We start from the raw sequence: 20,913 nt of genomic DNA on the forward strand, positions 1-20,913 counted from the left end.
TCGACTCCAGGAGGGGAATTTCCCCTCACCCTAGAGCACCCACCCCTCCCCAGCCGCTGCTGTGGCTGGGGGGCCCTGGCCCACTGGCTCATGCCTCCTCCGCACCGCCCCCCTGCCTCTGGGATCCAGCTGCTGAGACAGATTTACTAGGGTGTGCGGCTTCCCAGCCCCCTGGATGGTCCTTTCATGGCAGCGCTGGAGGAGAAGAGACCTTCCCCTGGAGGGTGTGTGGGAGAGAGAAGCCACTGCTTTTGCATTAGCCAGCAGGGCCCAGGGCCCCAAAAATGCTCTCCCGAGGCAGCTGCTGGGTCTGCCCACCCGCCTGCACCCCCCCCCCACCCCCAGCTCTCCTCACAAGCCTGTAGACTTGGGCTGCTACTCTGCCTCCCAGTGGGCCGCCTGCCTGTAAGGGCCAGTCACATGCTGCCGAGGAAGGAAAGATTTGTGCTGCCTCATGGTGCTGCAGGCAGCATCCCAGGCTTCAGCCAGCCAAACGGCTCCTGGCCCGGAAGCCTGAGGATGGATCAGGGAGCAGCACAGCGACAGCTCAAAGCGAACTTGGCCAGGCGGGAAAGCCCCCCTGCTCCTGTTGTTAGCCGTGGGGTTAGAGAGCCCCAGGGGCCCAAACAGGCAGGGTTGGCAGCACTGGTAAGTGCTCCAGGCTGAAGCTGGGTTCGGTGCTCCCGAGAGGCCATGTGCCTGAAGTGGGCAGGGAAGGGCCCAAGGCGCAGCGAGATGCGCTGCGGAGAGCAGGGAAGCAGAGACCCGGGTTCCCTGTAAGCTGAGCGCAGGGATGGGCGAGAGTCAAATGGCGTCCAGAGGTTTAGCAGCCTCCCCGCAGCCGGCAGCTTGTGGCGTACATCCGCCAGCCTCGGTGCACGTACCAAAATTTATCCAGGCGGGGGGAAGTGAGCGGGAAGGCTGGCAGAGTGCCAAAGGGGGCACGGCAGAGAGACAGGGGGACGCAGCAGAGAGCAAGTGCGAAGAGGGCTGAGGGGCAAGGAGGGGAGAGAGAGAGAGACAGCAGGAGGCACAGAGAACATGGGGAGGCCTGAGGACTGGGCTTCCTCCTGAAACAACCCACCCGCCTTTGACTAAGAGGAGCCAGCCCTGTATGGAGCCGTCACTACGCTTTCAGGGACCCAGCGGGTGAGACGTGAACCCCAGAGGCAGCCCCCTCCTCGACCCCACCCCTGAGCTCAGTCAGTGCTCAGCAAAACCCCAGCCGTGTAAAAATAGGGCCCGAGCAGCACAGCTCAAAGGCTGCCTCCCAAAAGGGGCCGAGGTGTGAGCGCTCGCTTCACCACACAACCTTGCGGACTGAGAGGCCTGGGCGGGCGGGGGAGCCCAAAATAGGCCTCTGGCTCTGCAGCACTGAGCAGCCCTTGCAGCGTGAGACTGGAGATGGTGGCTCAGCCCTAAGGCAGCCAGTCAGTGACCTGTCCTGAGAGCAGGCCCACCCCCGGCAGGGTCCCAAGGACGTCCCGGCTGGAGGCATGTCAGACGCCTTTCCCAACCCACTCCCAGTTGGTAGCGGAGCCTGGCCCAGCCCCCTGTTCTGTAACCAGGGCTGGACGTGTCTGGCGGTTCAGCCTGGGTAGCAGGTGGGGGTTACGTTCTTACTGGAACCAAGCTGCATGCAGGTCCCTGGTGCCGGCTGTACGTGTGGCGTACGCGGAGACACAAAGGGGCAGGGGTTGGCTCTGGAGATGAAATGAGACACCCGGCCCCATGCTGGGAGACTCCAGGAGGCCCTGGGACCTGCTCAACAATTTGCCCCTCTCCTCTTCCTGGAGAACAGCGGCTCTCTCCCACGCTTTGCTCATTATCGTTGGTCACCACCCCCATCAGCCAACGCTCATCTCCATCAGGGAGCAGGAAGAGGCTGCCGCTTCCCAGCCTGCCCCACTGTGAACTATATTTGGATGCAGGCACCCTCAAGATTTTGGGAGCACCTCTGATGACCCTTGGTTAGTGCTAACGGAGCAGCTCTTTAATGCTAGACTCACTGCGGTGCAGTTGGACGCAATATCCGCCTCCCTCCTTAGGCCCTTGATTCTGAAGGGCCAGCGCTGATGCGTCTTAGACATGGCCACAATGACTCACGAGAGCCGGGGTCACACAGCCGCCCAAAAACCTTGGGGCTGTTCCAGCCAAGAGGCTCTTCCTGCTGCCCAGATGTTGCCCTCAGTCTAGTTCGCCCACCGCTCCCTTCCATGACCACCACCGCTCTACCCGTCATACTTTTTTTTCCCTCTTGTCTCTTCTCTTGCAGGTGTCCCATGGGGAACCTTCTTAAAGTGTTGACTTATAACGAGCTTGAACAAGGCCCTAATTTTTTCCTTGACTTTGAACGTGAGATGGGATTTTTATTTTCTTTTCCCCCTTCCCCCACATTCATGTCATTTTAAGTTGTCTCAGTTAAGCGCCTGCAGCATCAGACCCATTCCAGAAACTGTAGTGATTTTCTCTGCGCTCACCATCCCGCTTGGTCTCTCCTTGGCTAATTCCTTCTACTGAATCTGCCAGGGATCCAGGGGAGTTTAAAAGGCTGGTTTCCCCGGGGCAGCCGAAAGGGCTGTCTGGTCATTCAGTAGGATTACCGTATAAGAAACGAGGACAACCCTGAGAGGTGCAGCACATATTAACGTGTTACAGTATACCTAGTAATTAATACAACGTGAGTTGGTAGATACCGATACAGATACACTCCCTCTTAGGGGGTGTCTTCTTTTCTTAAAGTCCAAGCATGGTAACCCTACATTCAAGCTGCTGGCTGGGGCATTTCAGAGCCAAGCATGAGCTTAGCTCTCCATCCCTAGTGCCAGTCCCACCCTTGTAAAGACATTCATCCCTTGCTAGTCACTGCTTTGCTGACCACAGCCACCCACAGAAGCACACCCTAGCCATCAGGTCCCAGGTAGAAGCCTGAATTCTTCACTTTCACTTGCCACCTATAACTTGTTAGGCCAAACCATTATTCCAGCGAGACAATGGCCGGGTCTCCTCTAGACCTTAGAGTTAATTAGAATAGATGCAAATCTAGCTACAGCAATTGCATACCTGGAATCAACATATCTGCAATTTAATTACGTGGCCGTCCTCACAGAGGGAGGTTGATGGAAGAAACTCGCCTCTCGACCTTTCTTTCTCCTCACGAGATTGAGGAGTACAGGGGGCTGACTGTTGCCCCCAATAGTTTGATTTCGCACGTCCCCACTAGGCATGCAAAACCGAACCCCCACAGATGGATCCCGACTGGGTCGATCTTCCGGGCAGTGAAGACATACTCCCAGTCAGTCAGCGGGCAGCTGTTCTTCCCTGTCACAACGGTGATGGAGAGACAGAAGAAAACACCATCAGGCACCAGAACCAGCAGGGAGGGATGGCTCAGTGGTTTGATTGTTGGCCTGCTAAACCCAGGCTTGTGAGCTCAGTCCTGGAGGAGACTGACTAGGGTAAATAGATCAACAGAAACAAATCTGAGGCATGGTGCTTGGTCCTGCTGTGAGCGCAGGGGACAGGGCTCCATGACCTCTTGAGGTCCCTTCCAGCTCTGTGAGATGGGTATGTCCACTACTCCTGCCAGGAAGGGCCCATTCAGGAGCCGTAAGATAGGGAGGGGAGCCAGGAGGAGTGTGGCCCACTCAGGAAAGGAAAGACCCCCCCCCCACTTCCTACCACATTTAGTGACAGGTGGAACCAAACCTGGGACCTCAATGCAGGAGCCTCTACCACTTGAGCTAAAAGCCAGCTGGCTCTCAGCTAAGACTAGAGAGGAGACTCATGCTCTGTAAGTGGCCTAAGTACCATCACGTGGGCAATGAACCCCACCTAGAAAGCATGTGGGTCACACCAGCATGATGATGTTGTAGGTCCCCTGACTCTGGATTTGCTGCTGGGTCAGCACCAAGCCCCTTGGGTGGAGTCATAGTCCCAAGGCACCCCATTCCAGTTGGGCTGGTCTCTCAGCAGGAGACATTTCCTCCCTTGGTTTTCATTTGGTTTCCGTTGCGTTGTTTACTTTGCACATGTTTCTTTTCCGTTGGGAGCCTGTGTGTGATGAGGTCAGTGGGGAGAGGACAACCAGGCTTCTGGAAGGCTCAGCTCTGAGTAGCAGACAGACGAGGGCCTAGCACTAGCTAGGGCTTGGCCTTGTGTGGAGTCCTGCTGTGTAGTCCAACCGTCCGGAAGGTTTTCTGATTCCCTTTAGCATGGCCCGGACTGCTCCGTCTGCCCTTGGGCCCCCAACCAGCCAGCACCTTTCCCCAGGTCTCCCACTGCTCAGGGACCAGCCTCCATAAGTCCCCTCGCTCTCGCCATCCAATGCCCGCGCTGACATGTTGCTTTCTTCTGGGGCCATCCTCTGCAGATGCTCAGCCCACGGAAGCCGAGACAGCCGTGTGGAACCAGGTCAACGCCGTGCTCGAGGAGGCACAGACCATCCTGGCCGAGCTGCAGTCCTACACGGGCGCCGGCCAAGAGATTAGAGAGGTACGGCTCTGCAGCTGCTCCGGCTGTCCACCTGTGAGAACGGGCGGCGGGGGTTCAGGCACCCAGGATGCATTTGCTGTATTTGTATTTGGTTCCTTGCAGGCCATCCAGAATCCCAATGACCTCCAGCTGCAGGAGAAGGCCTGGAACGCGGTTTGCCCTCTGGTGGCAAAGCTGAAACGTTTCTATGAGTTCTCTCTTCGACTAGGTGAGCCCGAACTCCACTTAGAGCCCCATCTCCGCTCCCATCCTCAGCTCCCTGCCTCTCACGCCAAACTCTGTTGCTCAGCCACACACACTCCCGTTCTTATTCAGGGCACTGAGAGTGTTGCCTCAGCATTGATGGCAGCCTTGGGCTTTAGAGAGGAGAGTCTAAATGAGTGATTCCCAATCTGGGGTCTGCAGCCCCCAGGGGGTCCCCAAAGGTATTGGACGAGTTCAGCGGGAAAAAATGAAAGATAAATAAAACTGAGCCTAGAAAAATGTTTTAAATAAATTGCAACGTAATGATCAATTATTATTTTTAGACTAAATATCTTCCAATAATGGTGTTAATCGCTGTCCGAAAGTCTGTGTTGTGGTTTGCTTTTTGACTGAGTGAAGTGTACCTGGTGGCTAGAATTGGCTTGGATGGCGGGGGTCTGTGAGTGGTTTTAGGGGGTGATTAGGGTCTGCGCTAGTGAAAAGTTGGGAACCACTGGTCTAATGGTTCAGGCTCAGGGGCGGGGGCCTCCATTCCGGTGTTGAGTCCTGATTCTGCCACTGTGCCTCAGTTTCCCCATCTGTAAAATGGGGATTGTGAGCCTGCTGTTGCTTGTGGGAGGTGTGGGGAGATTCAGAGGCTCAGTTCACTTGAAAAATCTGTTGGCTAAAAGGGGGTGACAAGGACCCAGTAGATCAGATTAGAAGTTCTAAGAGGCAGGTCCCCTTCTTTCACTGAGCCCTCTGGGGGCTGCTCTGCTTTGGAATGAGATCAAGGGCATTCTCTCCGGCAAACGAGAATGAAGAGATTTACTTCCCACGGCTTGCGCGGAGGGGAAACACCACTGGCGTGTGTCCCTGTGTCCAGCGAGGCAGAAAAGCTCTTGAGCATGGGACATAGGCTATGTTGCCCTGAGACCCTGCAGTGACATCTGCTGCCATCTTAGCCTGAACTGCTCCATAGGGCTCTGGAGGGGTTAAGCCTGGAGCGAAGGCAATCTCTTTGCATTCGTGGGCTGCCACGTTGCTCCACAATGCGTCACATCTTTCCCCTCTCGCTCCCAGAGAACGCACTGCGCAGCTTGCTGGAAGCACTGACCAGCCCACCCTACGCCCCGACGCAGCACCTGGAGCGAGAGCAAGCCCTAGCCAAGCAGTTTGCAGAAATCCTACACTTCACCCTCAGCTTCGACGAGCTCAAGGTGAGGAAGCTTTGCCTGTCCCACTGGGACACGGAACGTGGGGGCTGGGCATCTCGGCTTTCACCTCCACGGACAGTCCCGTTTCGAGAGTCAGTGAGACACGCCGCCAGAAACAGCTGAGCCGGTACCAGGCTGTGCAGGGAGTCGCTGTTCCAGCCACGTTCCACTTCGTAATGCTAGGTTGTGACGTAGGGTACCTCTGCACAGCCGCTGTATTTCAAAGCGAGCAATTCCACAAGAACTTATTCCGAAATAACACTACTCCACACAAAGCGCATCTCAGCATACCCCTTCGCTAGTTCGAAATACAGAACCGGCACTCACAGAGCCTCTTCCGAAATAGAGCCACTGGACGTGCTATGGCTTATTTCCAAACAGGCACTATTCCCTGTGGCTACATGTAGACATGCCCCTCCCTTTCAGAAGGGGCATGGAAATGAAGTGGGTCAAAAATGCTAATGAGGCGCTGATATGAATACGGAGTGCCTCATTTGCATAATGCTGGCCATCCAGAGCCTTGGACGTGCTGCGTTCAAAGTGCAAAGTAGCCATGTAGATGGGGTTCCTTCGAAAGCAGACCCCGATTTCGAAAGCGTATTTTTTATTGAAATTATTGAAAAATAATATTGAAATTCTTTTGAAATAGTGGTTGCATTGTGTAGGTACTAGGATAGTTATTTCGAAACAACTTTGCAGTGGAGACCTACCCGTAGTTAGTTAGCTTTGCTTTGCTTGACATGCAAGCAGAAACCAAACAAACCCTTTGTTAGACCAACTGGCAATGGAGCTAGCCTGCATGAGCTCCTCCGGACCGTTCCCACCAATCACCACTGGTGTGTCCTCCCTTAGGCTAGATTTTGAGAGTTGTCCACTCCTCCATCTCTTGGAAAACCGCTCCCCAGTCTAATGGAGCCAAATCTAGTCCCCATGCTGCTTTAAGGGAGCATTATCAGCAGCTGTGAGTTGACTTCCACTTCTCTGTCCATTTTCTGCAGATGACCAACCCTGCCATCCAGAACGATTTTAGCTACTACAGAAGAACCATCAGCCGAAATCGCATTAACAACTTACAGGTAAGAGGTTGGTCCCCCTCCCAAAGGGTATGAGTTGCATGGACCAAGCATTGTGGCAATGACACCTAGCATAGAACAGATGGAGGTCTCCTTAACTGGGCTAGCTCAGGTTAACACCAAGTCCAAAGCCTTGGGGGTCATCCCTTCATAAACTGCTACAAAAATGAGATGGGAGGTGCTTGCGGGGCAGTGTCTATCCTCCAGACATCTACAGAGCAGTGTTGTTTCAAAATAATCCATTCTGGAATAGCTTATTTCGAAATAACCCACCTACACCCAAGAATGATTTTGAAATAGCACCAGTTATTTCAACATAGCATGTCCGGATGCAGGGCCTATTTCAAAAGAGTGCCATTGGAGGCCATGATGGCTTATATCGAAATAGGCATAATTCCTCCTGCAATGACATTTACGAAATTCGAAATAACGTGCCCGTTCTTCGAAATTTATTTCCAAGTAGCGTGTGCGCAGTGTAGATGCTCGCAAAGTTATTTCAAAATAACGGCTGTTATTTAGGAATAACTTTGCTGTGTAGACGCAGCGTCAGTGTCCTACCAGATGGTTGGCAGAACCAAACTTCTGGAGAACCAAGCAGCGAAGGACACAGGCTCTGAGTGGGCTGCTCAAAAAGCCACGAACAGGATTGCTGAGTCAAGCTCCCCTCACCTCCTTGCTGCAGCAGCACGGCTTGGGGTGAACAAACCTGAAGCTGGACTGGGTTGAGTTGCTAAGTTCAGCAAACCCAGTCCACAACCACATTACTGAAGAACTTCTGCACCTCTGTGTTGTTGTGGTAGGCCACTAACCCTGTGAGAGGAAGCTCATTTTTGGGGAGAGCTGATCAGGAGGAAGCTGGTGGCCATGAAAAGTCTGGTGCTTGGAAACATCCCCAGAGTGAGGGCAGAAGAAAAGGGCCCATGTGCCTTCTGGGGCTACCACGCAGGCTTTAGAAATGGGGCACTCAGAGCCTGGGCTGTTGGGGGTGAACAGTCTGGCTCTGGTCAGCATGTTCCAACAGGGCAGATTAGGATGGGCTCAGACCTTCTCAGCATTTGCCCAGTCCCTTTGGGGTTCACACGACCAGTCATTTCCCATCTTACATCCTGCAGTTAGACGCTGAGAGCGACGTCAACAATGAAATGGCCAACAGGATGTCTCTCTTCTACGCGGAGGCCACGCCTATGCTTAAAACGCTAAGCAACGCCACGACCAAGTTTGTTTCCGAGGTGAGTAAACCCCAAAGAGAGAAAAAGGGAAACCAAAGACCATGAGAACGGGGAGTGGAGGTGAGACATACAGACAATAGCCTCGTTGTACCTGTCGGGTAACTCAGTGAACCTCCTCCAAAGTTGATCAAGTAGTGCCTGGCAGTAACTTTGGCCCAAAAAGTCACCATGAGAGAAGCTGGATGTGAGTTTGGGAGGATTCCTCTGTGAACTCAGCACATGTCCAACATCCCTGGTCATGGCGCTCGCGTCATAAGAAACAGGCGTGAATCAGGCGCGGCATGGAGAGTTGTCTATAGCAGAATAGGCAGGAGAGTTAACAGAGGGACATCAACTGGACAGGGGCTGAGGGAAGAGACATATGATTAAGTTATTCAGTTCCTAACTGATTCTGCCCCTCTCCAAAGAGGGGCAACATGGGATCAGGAGGCAAATCTAGTGCGTCTCGCTCTCTTGGTCCAGAACAAGACCCTCCCCATTGAGGACACAACTGACTGTCTCAGCACCATGGCCTGTGTCTGCAGGGTGATGTTGGAGACACCGTGAGTATCCCTGCCTGGTCTGTGTGCCTAGACCTGGAACCCCAGCTGGCAAATGGCCTCTAAAATCAACAGCCAGAAGGAAGCCAAGGGGCAGAAGCCAATCAATGCACCCTGGGAAGGCTGGACTAAGCCTACCAGGAGTGACTCCACATGTGCAGCTGCTCCGGAGAGATTCAGATCCCACCCAGCTGATTTGCAGAGTGCCCATGGCTAGGTTTCTGTTTCTCTGAGTGGTGCACATTCACACATGCCTCGGTGCAAGTGAACCATTTATTCTGCACACAGACGGAAAGGATGAGGGGGAACATTGACCGCGAGCTCCTCGCAGGCCCCTCAGCCCCGCTTTTCAACCCATTCCAGGAAGTTCCCAACTTACGGCCGGCTGGAGTTCCAAACGTTGGGTGTGGAAGTTGGTGGTTTGGAACGTGGGACGCATTTTCCCGTAGAGCCGCTGTCATACGTGGGCGTCAGGGTCCCAGGCTTGCCCACAAATGCCTAATTAACCCCTAACGCAGCTGAAATTCTGTATTTTGGCACTGAAAAAATGGGAGAAATAGGGGGATTTCTATTTAACCTTGAGTGCTGGTGCTGGAGGAAGGGTGTGGGGAGGTAGGTGGAGAGTCTAAAGGAGAGGCTAAAGGTCCCCCCAACCCCAGCAGAACTCCCCACTGCAGGCTGTGCACTGGCTCCTGTGACCAGCCCCATCCCCCATCCGCCTCCCTCCCCCACCAGCTCTCACAGCCCCTCCCTGCAGGTTGCGCCCAGCCCCCTGCTCCCCAGCAGGTGATGAAGGGCGGGGTCATTCGCCGGGGGGGGGGACTCGGGAGGAGCAGGGCGCGGCTGTGCAGCTGGTGGCTGGAGAAAAGCAGCGGTTTCCCCTTCAGTCTTCTCCAGCCGCTGGCTCCTCCGGAGTCCTCCGGCCAGCACTCGCGTCGCTTGCCATCACCTCCCTGCGCCCCTAAGGCTGCAGCTGAGCGTGTGTGTGCACATGCAGCTGTTCGCGACTCAGGGAGCACCTCTGGTAGCACCCCTGTGGAAGGGACACATGCAGGTAGAAGTTCTCCTGCCTGGGACCCCTGGAGATGCTCTGTCCCACCAGCAGCAATAAAGATGCTGAAAGTCCAGACCGCCCTCAGCTCTTCCCTCTGCTTCTCGTTCTGACCCCTCCCTGGACTTCAGGGAGTACAGGAGCCGGTTCACCAACACGGAGACCCTTCTCTTCTGCATGCGAGTGATGGTGGGCGTCATTATCCTCTACGACCACGTGCACCCCGTGGGGGCTTTCGCCAAGACCTCCAAAATCGACGTGAGTGGCGCTCGGGCTCAGGAGAGGGCATGCCGCCCAGCCAGCGCGCACCGGGCAAGCGCTGACATTGCCAGCCCTGTGGGACCCTGCAGCGGGACTGGTGGTTGGCAGCAGCCGTCCTGCTAGAGCCCTCCTGTATCAGGGCAGAGTCAGGAAAAAGACACCATCTCCACCCGCGTTCTGCTGGCTTTCGTGGGATGTTTGAGCTCATGATAAGTAGCCCAGCAGGAACTGCACCCGCTGTCCTTGGTCAGCATGAAATACACAAGGGGTGACATCCTGCAGCTCAGGCTTAGCACAGCACATACCGGCCAGCCTAACTGGCGGTTTGCTTCTGGCTTTCCTGGCCCTACATCCTGCCACAGCTAAATTCCCACCTGCAGTAATGTGCGTGAGACCCACCCTAGGCCAGGGGGCGCTGGGCACCACATACAGGTCCGCTTGAGCAGCTGATGGACATCGCAATCAGCCTGGGGCGCAGTGTGGGCGGAAGGCGGGGTGGCTCCCAGGAAGCACTGGAGATAAATAGGTGGCTGGAGGAAGATGCTAAGGCTGTCTCAAGAGTTTACAGTTCTTGCATTGCCACCACTGGGTGCAGCTCCGTTGGGCGAGCAGAGCGAGCGATCGAGAGATGGTCAGTGACTGGGGGTTTAGCCCCTCTCCGAGGAGGGCTCAGAAGATGCTGTGGTTAATACAGCAGGGACTGTGGCTACACTGCAGGGCCACCGGTGCAGGGCTGCGCCCAGCAGCCACACTGGTGGGACATTTTAAGACATAGAGCGTATATCTGCATAGCAAACCAAGGGGTAATCTTACTGCTTTAATCTGCCTGGCCAGGGTAGTGAGGACATGGCTGCAGAGGCTTCAGTATGGGCTGCGGGTCTGCAGGGGATCCTGGACATCCATTCAGGTTGCTGGGCCACCCCGTCTTCTCTGGTGGTGTCACCACACTAGCTCGAAGGCGGGTAGGGTGCTTATGCCTCCCTGCGCCACAATCATCCCTTCGTTGGCTGTGCGACATCCCCAGAGCTGGGTGGAGACAAAGGCGGAAAGGAGGGGGACAGAGACACCAAGGCACAGCTGGGGAGGAGGAGGAGGGCAGGCGAGGAGAGGGCACTCGTGGGCATGGCAGCTGCCGGTCCCAGCGCCAGCCTCTCACGTGCTCCTTTCATGTGAGCTCTGACCACACTGGCGCGCTCTCTCTTATCTCGGCAGATGAAAGGATGCATCAAAGTCTTGAAAGATCAGCCTTCCAACAGCACAGAGGGGCTCCTGAACGCACTAAGGTACGCACAGCTCGGCTCTCCCAGGCCAACGGCTGCTGTCTCATGTGCCATGCTGGGAAGGGAGCCCAGGGGGTTGCTCACAGGAGCTGCCTTATGCATGACACTACAGCTCAGGTCACAAGCCAGGGCAGGGACTGGCTGGTTAGACTGGGCGCCAGGTCCCAGTGGAAACACATCCACATTGCAAGAACAGCATCGCTAACTGGGGTAAGCCACCTGCCGAGAGGGATTTCAGCAGCTGTATCTCAGACACACACTCTTGTCTTTGTGACTTGTTCTTGTCTTTGTGACTCAGTGCGACGTCCATTTCCCGCAAACGTTTTGGGCAAGACGCTCGTCTGCCCCATCTCCTCCTCCCAGAACTGACCTTCCTGGGCGAGAAAGGCTGCTGAGAACCCCCAGCTCTAAATCACTCGCACACAACAGCTCAAAGCCTTCAGGAGCTGAGCCGAGAGGAGATAGGGCATTCAGCAGACAGAGCAGCAATAACCAGAATGACTTCCGTTCATCATTTAATCTTTCCCTGAGTTCTTCCAGGTGTCAGGCTTACAGACCTGGGCCCCCAAATCCATTCCACTCCAAGACTAGTCCACTAGCAGATACCCTCCCCCTCCCCCACTCCTAGAAGGGTGGGAGCAACTCAGACTTCACAGCTTCTTCGGTCCTCGGCTCTTCTGCAGGAAGGGCCACGAGGGAGGCTGATTTTCATCAGTTGTGCTGGGAGTTGTCCTGTGTTTGAGACACCTGCCCGCTGAGAACACTCAAACTCATTGCAGCCAGGCCAGGTGCTTGCCCCAGTTGATTGCTGCTGAGCTAGGCTGGGTGTGAGATAGTGAGTTAAGAGATTCGAGGCGGCTTGTCCCTATAGACAAGTAAGTTGGTCTTGTGACAGAGGCACAGGATAGGCCTCAGGAGATCCACATTCAATTCCTTCCTCTACAGCTGACAACTGGTGGGATCCCAGACTTGATGCCTCAGTTTCCCCATCTGTAAAAGGAGGGTAATAATACTGCCCTTGCTCTCTCCTGTCTTGCCTATGTAGGCTGAGCTCTGTAAGGCAAAGACCAGCTCTTGTTATGGGCCTGCGCTGCACCTAGCAAAACAGGCACCCTCACACCCTTCCCTCAGCTAAGGCCTCCAGATCTTGCAGGGAGATACAGAGTCATCAGGCTGGCAAGTCCCTGAGTCAGCCAGTGCAAAGACTGTGTTTCTGGTGCAGGCCTGTTGCTGTCTCTGTGACACTTATCAAAATGCATGAGACTAAACTCTTGGTTCCAGGTCCGACCAGCTTCCTTTTGAGCGTCGGCTCTGGTACACCCTTATACTCGGAGGCGTTCTGCTATACAGAAGAGCCTCGAGATGTGCACAACTGGAGTGCGCGTATCTCGGTTTAACACGACTCAGGGTGGTGAGGAGCTGGCACCTGGCTCCAGGCTGCCAGCTACTCAGGGGAGCTGGGAAACTAACCAGTGCTGCTGCATGGGGAGCCAGGCTCCAGCTCCCTGGGCTGCCCACCACTCACAGAAGACAGGAAACTGACCAGCATTGCTGTGCTGGTCAGTTTCCTGACTCCCCCGAGTAATGCAAAAGTTGACTCTCATGGGGTTGCACAAGAACGCAGCCTCCCCGTAAGTCCGGGGTCTCCTGTAGAGGTTTAGGATGATCTCAGGTGAGCTTGGGACCCACTCGCAACGGATCGATCTATCTGTATGCTGGTCTCTAGCATCTTTGAATCTGGCATCTGATGCAGTGATGCTGGGGAAAGAGTTGGGTTTAGGTGTGCTTGGAAATGCATCTTCTGGGGCTGGATTCTGGGTTTTCTGTGCCATCCTGTGCATTAGACCTCTTGTCACACAGGAGCTCACAGGCTCAATCCCAGTTGGCTCCTCTGTAAGGAGAGTCAGTTCTATGCAGCTGGATAAATTCTCACCCCATTGCTTGCCTGGGATTCTGGTCCATGGGTTGCGGGTTCCTCCTGTGTCCTGAGCATTCACGGTTCAGGGGTTTCCTGGTGAGGCACAGTTGAAACGTGGTCAGTGTGAGCCCTACAATGAGACAATCTCTTGCCCTGAACCCGTCACGACGTTTGGCCCTGAGACAGCACTGCCCTGGGTGAGGGCAAGAGATGGGGAGCCAGGACTCTGGGGTTCGACTCCTGACTCTACCACTGAGCGGCCGTGCAGCCGGGGGCAATCACAGCACCCCTGGGTGCTGCTGTTCATGAGGCTGTGAAATGGAGCTGGCGTGTCCAGCAGGATTATTTTGGTCTTTCCCTGCCCAATGGGGACACTCCACTGCCGGCACAGAGAGGGAGGGGCTGGACTTACAGAGGTGCTGAGCACCAACAGCTGCAAGGGATGTCCAATTTGGTAGCCAACACCTCCCACTACAAAGCCTTAAGTAACATGCCCAAGGCCATCTGGTGAGTTCATGGCAGAGCTAGCATCAGACACTAGAAATTACTGCTCCAGTATTGTACTGGCAGCCCTAGATCACTGGTTCTTCACCTGGGGGCCGTGGACCCCTGGGGGTCTGCAAGGGTATTGCGGGGGGGGCTGAAAAAAATAAACGATAAATAAAAATGATCATAGGAAATAAGTTTTAAATAAATTGCAAAGTTACACTCACTGATTATTTTTAAATGACATCTCTAATAACATATTAATTGCTCTCCTAGAGGCTTTGTGGTGGTTTCCTTTTTCATTTCATGAAGCGTGCACAGCGGCTAGAATTGGCTTGGATGGGGTCTCTGAACAGTTTCAGGGGTGACTGTTGTCTGCACTAGTGAAAACCTTGGGCACCACTGCTCTAGATGATTGTGCTGCTTCAAGGCCAGGTGGATTCAATGGCTTGTAAAGCACTATCTGGGCTCTTCTGTGGCATAACGCACCCCCCCTCCTCCGTTGGCAGGTACACCACCCGGCACCTCAACGACGACACCACGTCCAAGCAGATCCGGGCTCTGCTGCAGTGAGCAGTGGGAGAGCGGCGGGGTGGGGGGAGCCGTCCGGCTGAGGCCCGACAGGTTCACGTAGAACCGTCAGCCGAAAATTTTAACTGTCGCCCTGTTGCTATAAATAACCATGATCATTCTTCCTCAGTTTGTAAAGAAAGGGAAAAAAGTTTTTAAAAATAAAAATATGGGAATACACCAAAAGCAAAGCAGCCCACCCCTCCCGCCCCAAAACAGTCAGCAATTCGGCAAGCTGTATGTCCCCAGACCCCAGGTGTCCAGAATCCCTCCCCCCCCCCGAGTCAGCTGTGATGTGACATGTCCAGGTCTTCTCCTGCCTGAGTTTGGGGTGCAAGAGCTAGGGGATGGAAGCCTAGGAGCCAGGGGTGGGGGCCATCCCATAGTTCCCACCAGGCTATAGTGGAGGGTCTGTATCTGGAGGGGGTTCAGAGCGAGGCCGGCAGGAAGCTGCCCCTCCTGACAGATGTAAATAATGTTTGAATCACAAGTGGAGTCCAACTGTGAAGAGGATGATGATAAAGGAAAGAAAAAAAAAACCCATCATCTTTAAAAGCTCCGGCACTGAGGCCGTTGCAAATGGCTCAGTCACACCTATTAGATTTTTAATATAAAACAATTAAAATCCACTCACCTGTTATTTTGTACATTTTTGTGTGAAATAAAATAACATTTAATCTGTTTATTGCCAGACTGGTGCCTTCTCTGTTGCTTGGCGTCAATGGGGTTTTGCTCTGCTGGTGAAAGAGGGCCGGCTGCCAGCAACCCCCTTGCAATCAGCTCTCCAGCCTCCCCTGGGCATTTTGTTAGTCTTTAAAGTGCTATACAACCGCGCTTTTGTTTTGGGCAAACTACAGTCACTGCTGCCCCTGCCCTGCTGCAGCCAGGAGAGGGCAACAACGGAGCACCTGGAACCAAGATGTTCCCATTCCCCTCCCCCGCTTGGCTCCAAGCAATCATGAATCACAGAATCCTAGGGCTGGAAGGGACCTCAGGAGGTCATCTAGTCCAGCCCCCTGCTTCAAGCAGGATCAACCCCCACTAAGTCATCCCAGCCAGGACCTTGTCCAGCTGGGACTTAAAAACCTCAAGGGATGGAGAATCCACCACCTCTCTAGGCAACGCACTCCTGTGCTTCACCACCTGCCTGGTGAAGAAGTTTTTCCTAATATCTAACCTACACCTCTCCCTCTTCAACTTCTGACCATTGCTCCTTGTTCTGCCACCTGACACCACTGAGAACAGTTTCTCACCCTCCTCTTTAGAGCCCACTTCAGGAAGTTGAAGGCTGCTATTAAATCACCTCTAAGTCTTCTCTTCTGTGAACTAAACAAGCCCAAATCCCACAACCTCTCCTCATAGGTCTTGTGCTCCAGACTCAATCATTTTCGTTGCCCTTCGCTGAACCTGCTCCAGCAAATCCACATCCTTTTTATACTGCGGGGCCCAAAACTGGACACAATATTCCGGATGTGGCCTCACCAGTGCTGAATAAAGAGGAATAACTACTTCTCTAGATCTGCTCAAAATGCTCCTCCTAATGCACCCTAGTATGCCGTTAGCCTTCTTGGCTACAAGGGCACACTGTTTACTCATATCCAGCCTTTCATCCTCCATAACCCCAGGTCCCTTTCCATCGTACTGCTGCTGAGCCAGTCGGTCCCCAGCCTGTAACAATGCTTGGGATTCTTCCGCCCCAGGTGCAGGACTCTACACTTCTCCTTATTGAACTGCATCAGATTTCTTTTGGACCAGTCCTCCAATTTATCCAGGTCACTCTAGATTCTCTCTCTATCCTCCAATGTATCTACCTCTCCCCCTAGTTTTGTGTCATCTGCAAACTTGCGGAGGGTGCAACCCAGTCCCTCATCTAGGTCATTAATAAAGATGTTGAATAACACTGGCCCCAGAACCGAGCCTTGCGGCATGCCACTTGAAACAGACCACCATCCAGATATTGAGCCCTTGACCACTACCCGTTGGGCCCGACCATCAAGACAGCTTTCTATCCATCTTATCATCCAACGATCCAATCCATATTTCCTTAACTTATGGACAAGAATGTTGCGGGAGACCGTATCAAAAGCCTTGCTGAAGTCAAGGTATATCACATCCACTGACTTCCTCATGGCCACAGAGCTTGTTACCTCATCATACAAGCTGATCAGATTGGTGAGGCAGGACTTGCCCCTGGTGAAGCCATGTTGGCTACTTTTGATCACTTTTCCCTCTTCCAAGTGCTTCAAAATGGATTCCTTGAGGATTCCCTCCATTATTTTCCCAGGGATTGAGGTAAGGCTGACGGGGCTACAGTTCCCTGGATTGTCCTTCTTTCCTTTTTTAAAGATGGGTACTACGTTTGCCTTCTTCCAGTCATCCGGTATCTCCCCCAATCTCCAAGAGTCTTCAAGGATAATGGCCAAAGGTTCAGCAATGACCTCTGCCAATTCCCTCAGTACCCTGGGGTGCATTAAATCCAGACCCATGGACTTGTGCACATCTAGTTTTTCTAGATAGCTCAGAACTTGTTCCTTCCCCACAGATGGCTGCCCTCCACCTTCCTGTACTGCATCATCTAGGACCATCACTGGGAAGTTGACTTTGTCTGTGAAGACTGAGGCAAAAAAAGCATTGAGTACTTCAGCTTTTCCTGCATCATCTGTCACTAGGTTACCTCCCTCATCCAGTAATGGCCCCACACCTTCTCTGATAACCTGTTTATTGTTCACATGCCTGTAGAAACCCTTCTTGTTACTCTTCACATCCCTTGCCAGCTGCAGTTCCAATTGTGCTTTTGCTTTCCTGATTACTGCCCGGCATTCTCCAGCTGTACGTTTATACTCCTCCTTTGTCAACTGTCTTCGTTTCCATTTCTTGTATGCATCCTTTTTGAATTTAAGCAGACTAAGAATTTCCCTGTTAAGCCAAGCTGGTTGCCTACCATGTTTGCATTTCTTACTATGCAGCAGGATTGTTTGTTCCTGTGCCTTCAGTAAGACTTCTTTAAAATACTTCCAGTTTTCTTTAACTCTTTTCCCCTTCATCTTCGTTTCCCAAGGGATCCTGCTCATCCGGTCTCTTAAGGAGTCAAAGTCTGCTCTTCTGAAATCAAGGGTCTGTATGTTACTGCTCACCCTTCTTCCTTTCGTTCGGATCCTGAAATCTACGATCTCGTGGTCACTGCAGCCCAGGTTCCCCCCCACTTCTATTTCTTCTACTAGTTCTTCCCTGTTTGTGAGCAACAGGTCAAGTTGTGCATGGCCCCTGGTCGGTTCCTTCAGCACTTGTACCAAGAAGTTATCTCCAATAGTTTCCAAAAACTTCCTGGATTGTCTGTGTGCTGCTGTATTGGTCTCCCAACAAATGTCTGGATGATTAAAGTCTCCCGTGAGAACCAGGGCCTGTGATTTGGAAGCTTCACTAAGCTGCCTGAAGAAAGCCTCATCTATCTCCTCTCCCTGATCTGGCGGCCTATAACAGACACCAACTACAGTATCACCTCTGTTACTTTCACCTCTAAGCTTAACCCAAAGAGACACAACTGGATTTTCTCCTTCCTCATACTGGAGCTCTGAGCAATCATACTGCTCCCTCACATAGAGCGCAACTCCTCCTCCTTTTCTCCCATCTGTCCTTCCTAAACAATTTATAACAGTCCGTGACCGTGCTCCAGTTATGCAAATCGTCCCACCAAGTCTCCGTTATTCCAACCACCTCATACTTGTGTGACTGTGCCAGGGCCTCTAATTCTTCCTGTTTGCTCCCCAGGCTTCTGGCATTAGCATACAAGCATCTTAGACAAGGGGCCGATTGGCCCACTTTCTCCTCTTCACCCAGGAGACCCACTTGATTGTTCCCTCCTCCTTCCCCACTTACCTCCAGGCTTGTGTCACCTTCCCCTGACAAACCTAGTTTAAAGCCCTCCCGCAAGCCTGCCCGCAAGATGCTCTTCCCTCTTTTAGTGAGGTGGATCCCATCTCTTCTCAGCAATCCCTGTTCACGAAACAGAACCCCATGGTCAAAGAAACCAAATCCTTCCCAGCTACACCACCTACACAATCACACATTTACCTATGTGATTTGACGATCCCTCCGCGGACCCCTTCCTTCCACAGGGAGGATAGACAAGAAGACCACCTGTGCTCCGTATTCCTTGATCTTTCTCCCGAGGGTTACATAGTCTGCCGTGATCTCATCAAAGCTGTTCTTGGCTGTATCATTGGTTCCTACATGAAGTAGGAGGAAGGGGTAATAGTCTACCGGTTGAAGAATTTTTGGCAGCGACTCCGTAATATCCCGAATTCTAGCTCCAGGCAAGCAGCAAACTTGCCGGGATTCTAGGTGCGGGCGGCAGATGGATGCCTCCGTCCCTCTTAGGAGGGAGTCCCTGACCACCACCACTCATCTTTTTCTCTTGGGGTGGTGGTCATAGAACTCCCATCCCTAGGACTGCGCATCCCAGGCCTTCTAAACTGTGGGGACTCTTTCAGATACCTCCCTGGGAGGTATCAGCCCCAATTATCTCCACCGTATCACCTGTGGAGAGAGGCTCAAAGCAGTTACTTAACTCCACTGGAACTGGTTTTCTGCTCCTGGAGGTAACAGGCTTCCAGTCCTCCTCGTTTTGAGTAGCCTGCTGTTCCTGTGGTATCATCTGTTGCCTTCTATCCAGAAAGTCTTCACCCTCTCTGATGGACCTGAGGGTTAATATTTGTGCCTCAAGTCCTTTAACCTTCTCTACTAAAATGGCTACCAGCTTACACTTGGTCCAGAGAAAATCCTCCTTTCTATCGCTCGGGAGAAAGACAAACATGGCACGCGACATGCATGTCACAACAACAGACCTCTCAGCCATGTCACTCTCCATTTTTCCCTCTCTCAGAGATCCCTTATTTGTTTCTAGTGCCGCCTTGAAGGGCACATGTGAAGAAAGGGCCCAGACCTGTGTCCCTTCTCATTCTTTCCAGCCGGGGTGGAATTTTCTGTGGCCCAAGACATGGGCGGACGTGCACCACCAACAGAAGCACAGGCTGCCAGGTGTGGGTGCTCTGCTAATCAGCTGGGCAGCCCCTGACTCTCCCCCTGGGCGGCTGCCCAAGCACTCAGCTTACAGGGAACCCTGCCACAGATCCACCAATAGTCCAGCCCCTCTTGCAGCGAAATGCTGAGTGCTCCCAACGGATTCTACCACCCGGGCTTGACGCTTTTTCACCTTCCCAGGCGCGTGGTCTGGCTCCTCCAAGAAGCTTTGATCTGCCTCCTGAGCGCAACAAGCTGACTCCTTCCACCAATGCTGCTGCCTCAGTGCTCTGCCCTTAGCCTGCTCTGCAGTAAAACAAAGCACTCCGGAATCGCCAGGGCTTTCATGCCTCCCCAGCTGGGCCCTGCAGCCACACTGGCGATGGCCGGAGCCCCTCAGGGGCCTGCAGGAGGGGTGCTGGGAGCGGCCCCCCTAGGCTGCCAGCGAAACAAACCAGACCAGCAACAGCTGATGCTGCCCAGCTAATTTCAGCCCGTTTGTGCTGTGTCCCGCGTCCAGCAGGTGGCCTCCTCATGCTATCAGAAACAAGCTGCCAATGGCCTCTGCTTGTTCCCACAAGAGCTCCCATTCCACTGCCCCAGGAGCCTAACCCCAAGCCCAGCTCACAGGGCTCTGTCTGGGCAGTGGCACAGAAACCCAAGGCCTGGGAGCTGTGAATTCTCTGCATCGGTCGCAGTAAAGAGGCAGGAAAGCAGGCATCCCACAAGGATGGGGCTGCCCCTGGGACTTGGTACCCAGCCATGCCGCCTGGGAGCAGGCTGCTCTCTGGCAGCGAATCAGAAAGCGTTTCCATCCCATCATCCCGTCAGCTGCAGTGTAACTGCCGGCAGGCGGACGCGAACCTGCGACCGCTGGAGCTTGGTGCAGGAGCCTCTACAGCCTGAGATAAAAGCCAACGGCCTCTCAGTGAAGGCCGGAGAGGAGACGCCTTCTTGCTCTCTAAGTGGTCCAGGTGTCACTACGTGGGACAGTGACTCCCATGCAGAAGGCGTGTGGGTAACAACGGCACAGGCAGGCCGACAGCTGCACCAGGCCCAGCAGCCATCCCAGCTCCAAGCCAGGGCAGCACGCTGCAGCCCAGAGCCCCTCAGACACAGCAGCCGAAGCCCCCTCTGAATTCCCCAGGGAGAGACCCCCGGGGTGTATTGGCTCACCTGGTACCCGCCCTGTCCTGCCTGCACGTGCAGCAGAGCGCCGGCGGGGTGGGTGGGGAATGGGGGCAAGTTTGTATAAACCCCAAACCTCAGCATGAGCCTCCCCCAGCATCGCAGGGTGGCTGGTTACTTTCAGCCCGTCACCACAGCTTCCCCCAGCGTCCACCTCCACCTCTTGGGCCTCCTCCTCAGCTGCTGCTCACGCACCTTGGCTGGTCATGCTGCCAGCAAATCCAAGCTCTAAACCCCTCCCTGCCCCCATATGCTTCTCTGGCACGGCTGACAACCCGCCAGCCCTGTCCCCCAGGCACACAGCCTTGGGGCATGGTCCCCCTCTTGCCCAGGGGCTTCTCCTCCAGCCAGCCCACCGCTCAGCCTCCCCAGGCCTCCTCTCAGCTGCAGCCCTGCCCGCCCTCT

General features: G+C 53.9%; 1 protein-coding gene across 3 annotated transcripts in view; it reads left to right on the forward strand.

Annotated features, from left to right (window-relative positions):
- Positions 1–14,974, forward strand: part of LOC142001172 (CYFIP-related Rac1 interactor A-like) — a 41,666-nt gene extending 26,692 nt beyond the window's left edge. For all 3 annotated transcript variants that reach the window (XM_074976155.1, XM_074976156.1, XM_074976157.1), the window contains 10 exons: positions 2,276–2,355; positions 4,373–4,494; positions 4,597–4,702; positions 5,761–5,897; positions 6,893–6,970; positions 8,080–8,196; positions 8,659–8,738; positions 9,918–10,044; positions 11,260–11,330; positions 14,241–14,974. In XM_074976155.1, coding sequence (XP_074832256.1) covers positions 2,283–2,355; positions 4,373–4,494; positions 4,597–4,702; positions 5,761–5,897; positions 6,893–6,970; positions 8,080–8,196; positions 8,659–8,738; positions 9,918–10,044; positions 11,260–11,330; positions 14,241–14,304 — 975 coding nt within the window. In that variant the 5' untranslated portion in view covers positions 2,276–2,282 and the 3' untranslated portion in view covers positions 14,305–14,974. The remainder of the gene's footprint in view (positions 1–2,275; positions 2,356–4,372; positions 4,495–4,596; positions 4,703–5,760; positions 5,898–6,892; positions 6,971–8,079; positions 8,197–8,658; positions 8,739–9,917; positions 10,045–11,259; positions 11,331–14,240) is intronic.
- Positions 14,975–20,913: the final 5,939 nt, after the last annotated feature.

The sequence above is a fragment of the Carettochelys insculpta genome, chromosome 24 (assembly GCF_033958435.1).
Source record: "Carettochelys insculpta isolate YL-2023 chromosome 24, ASM3395843v1, whole genome shotgun sequence".
NCBI lineage: Eukaryota > Metazoa > Chordata > Testudines > Carettochelyidae > Carettochelys > Carettochelys insculpta.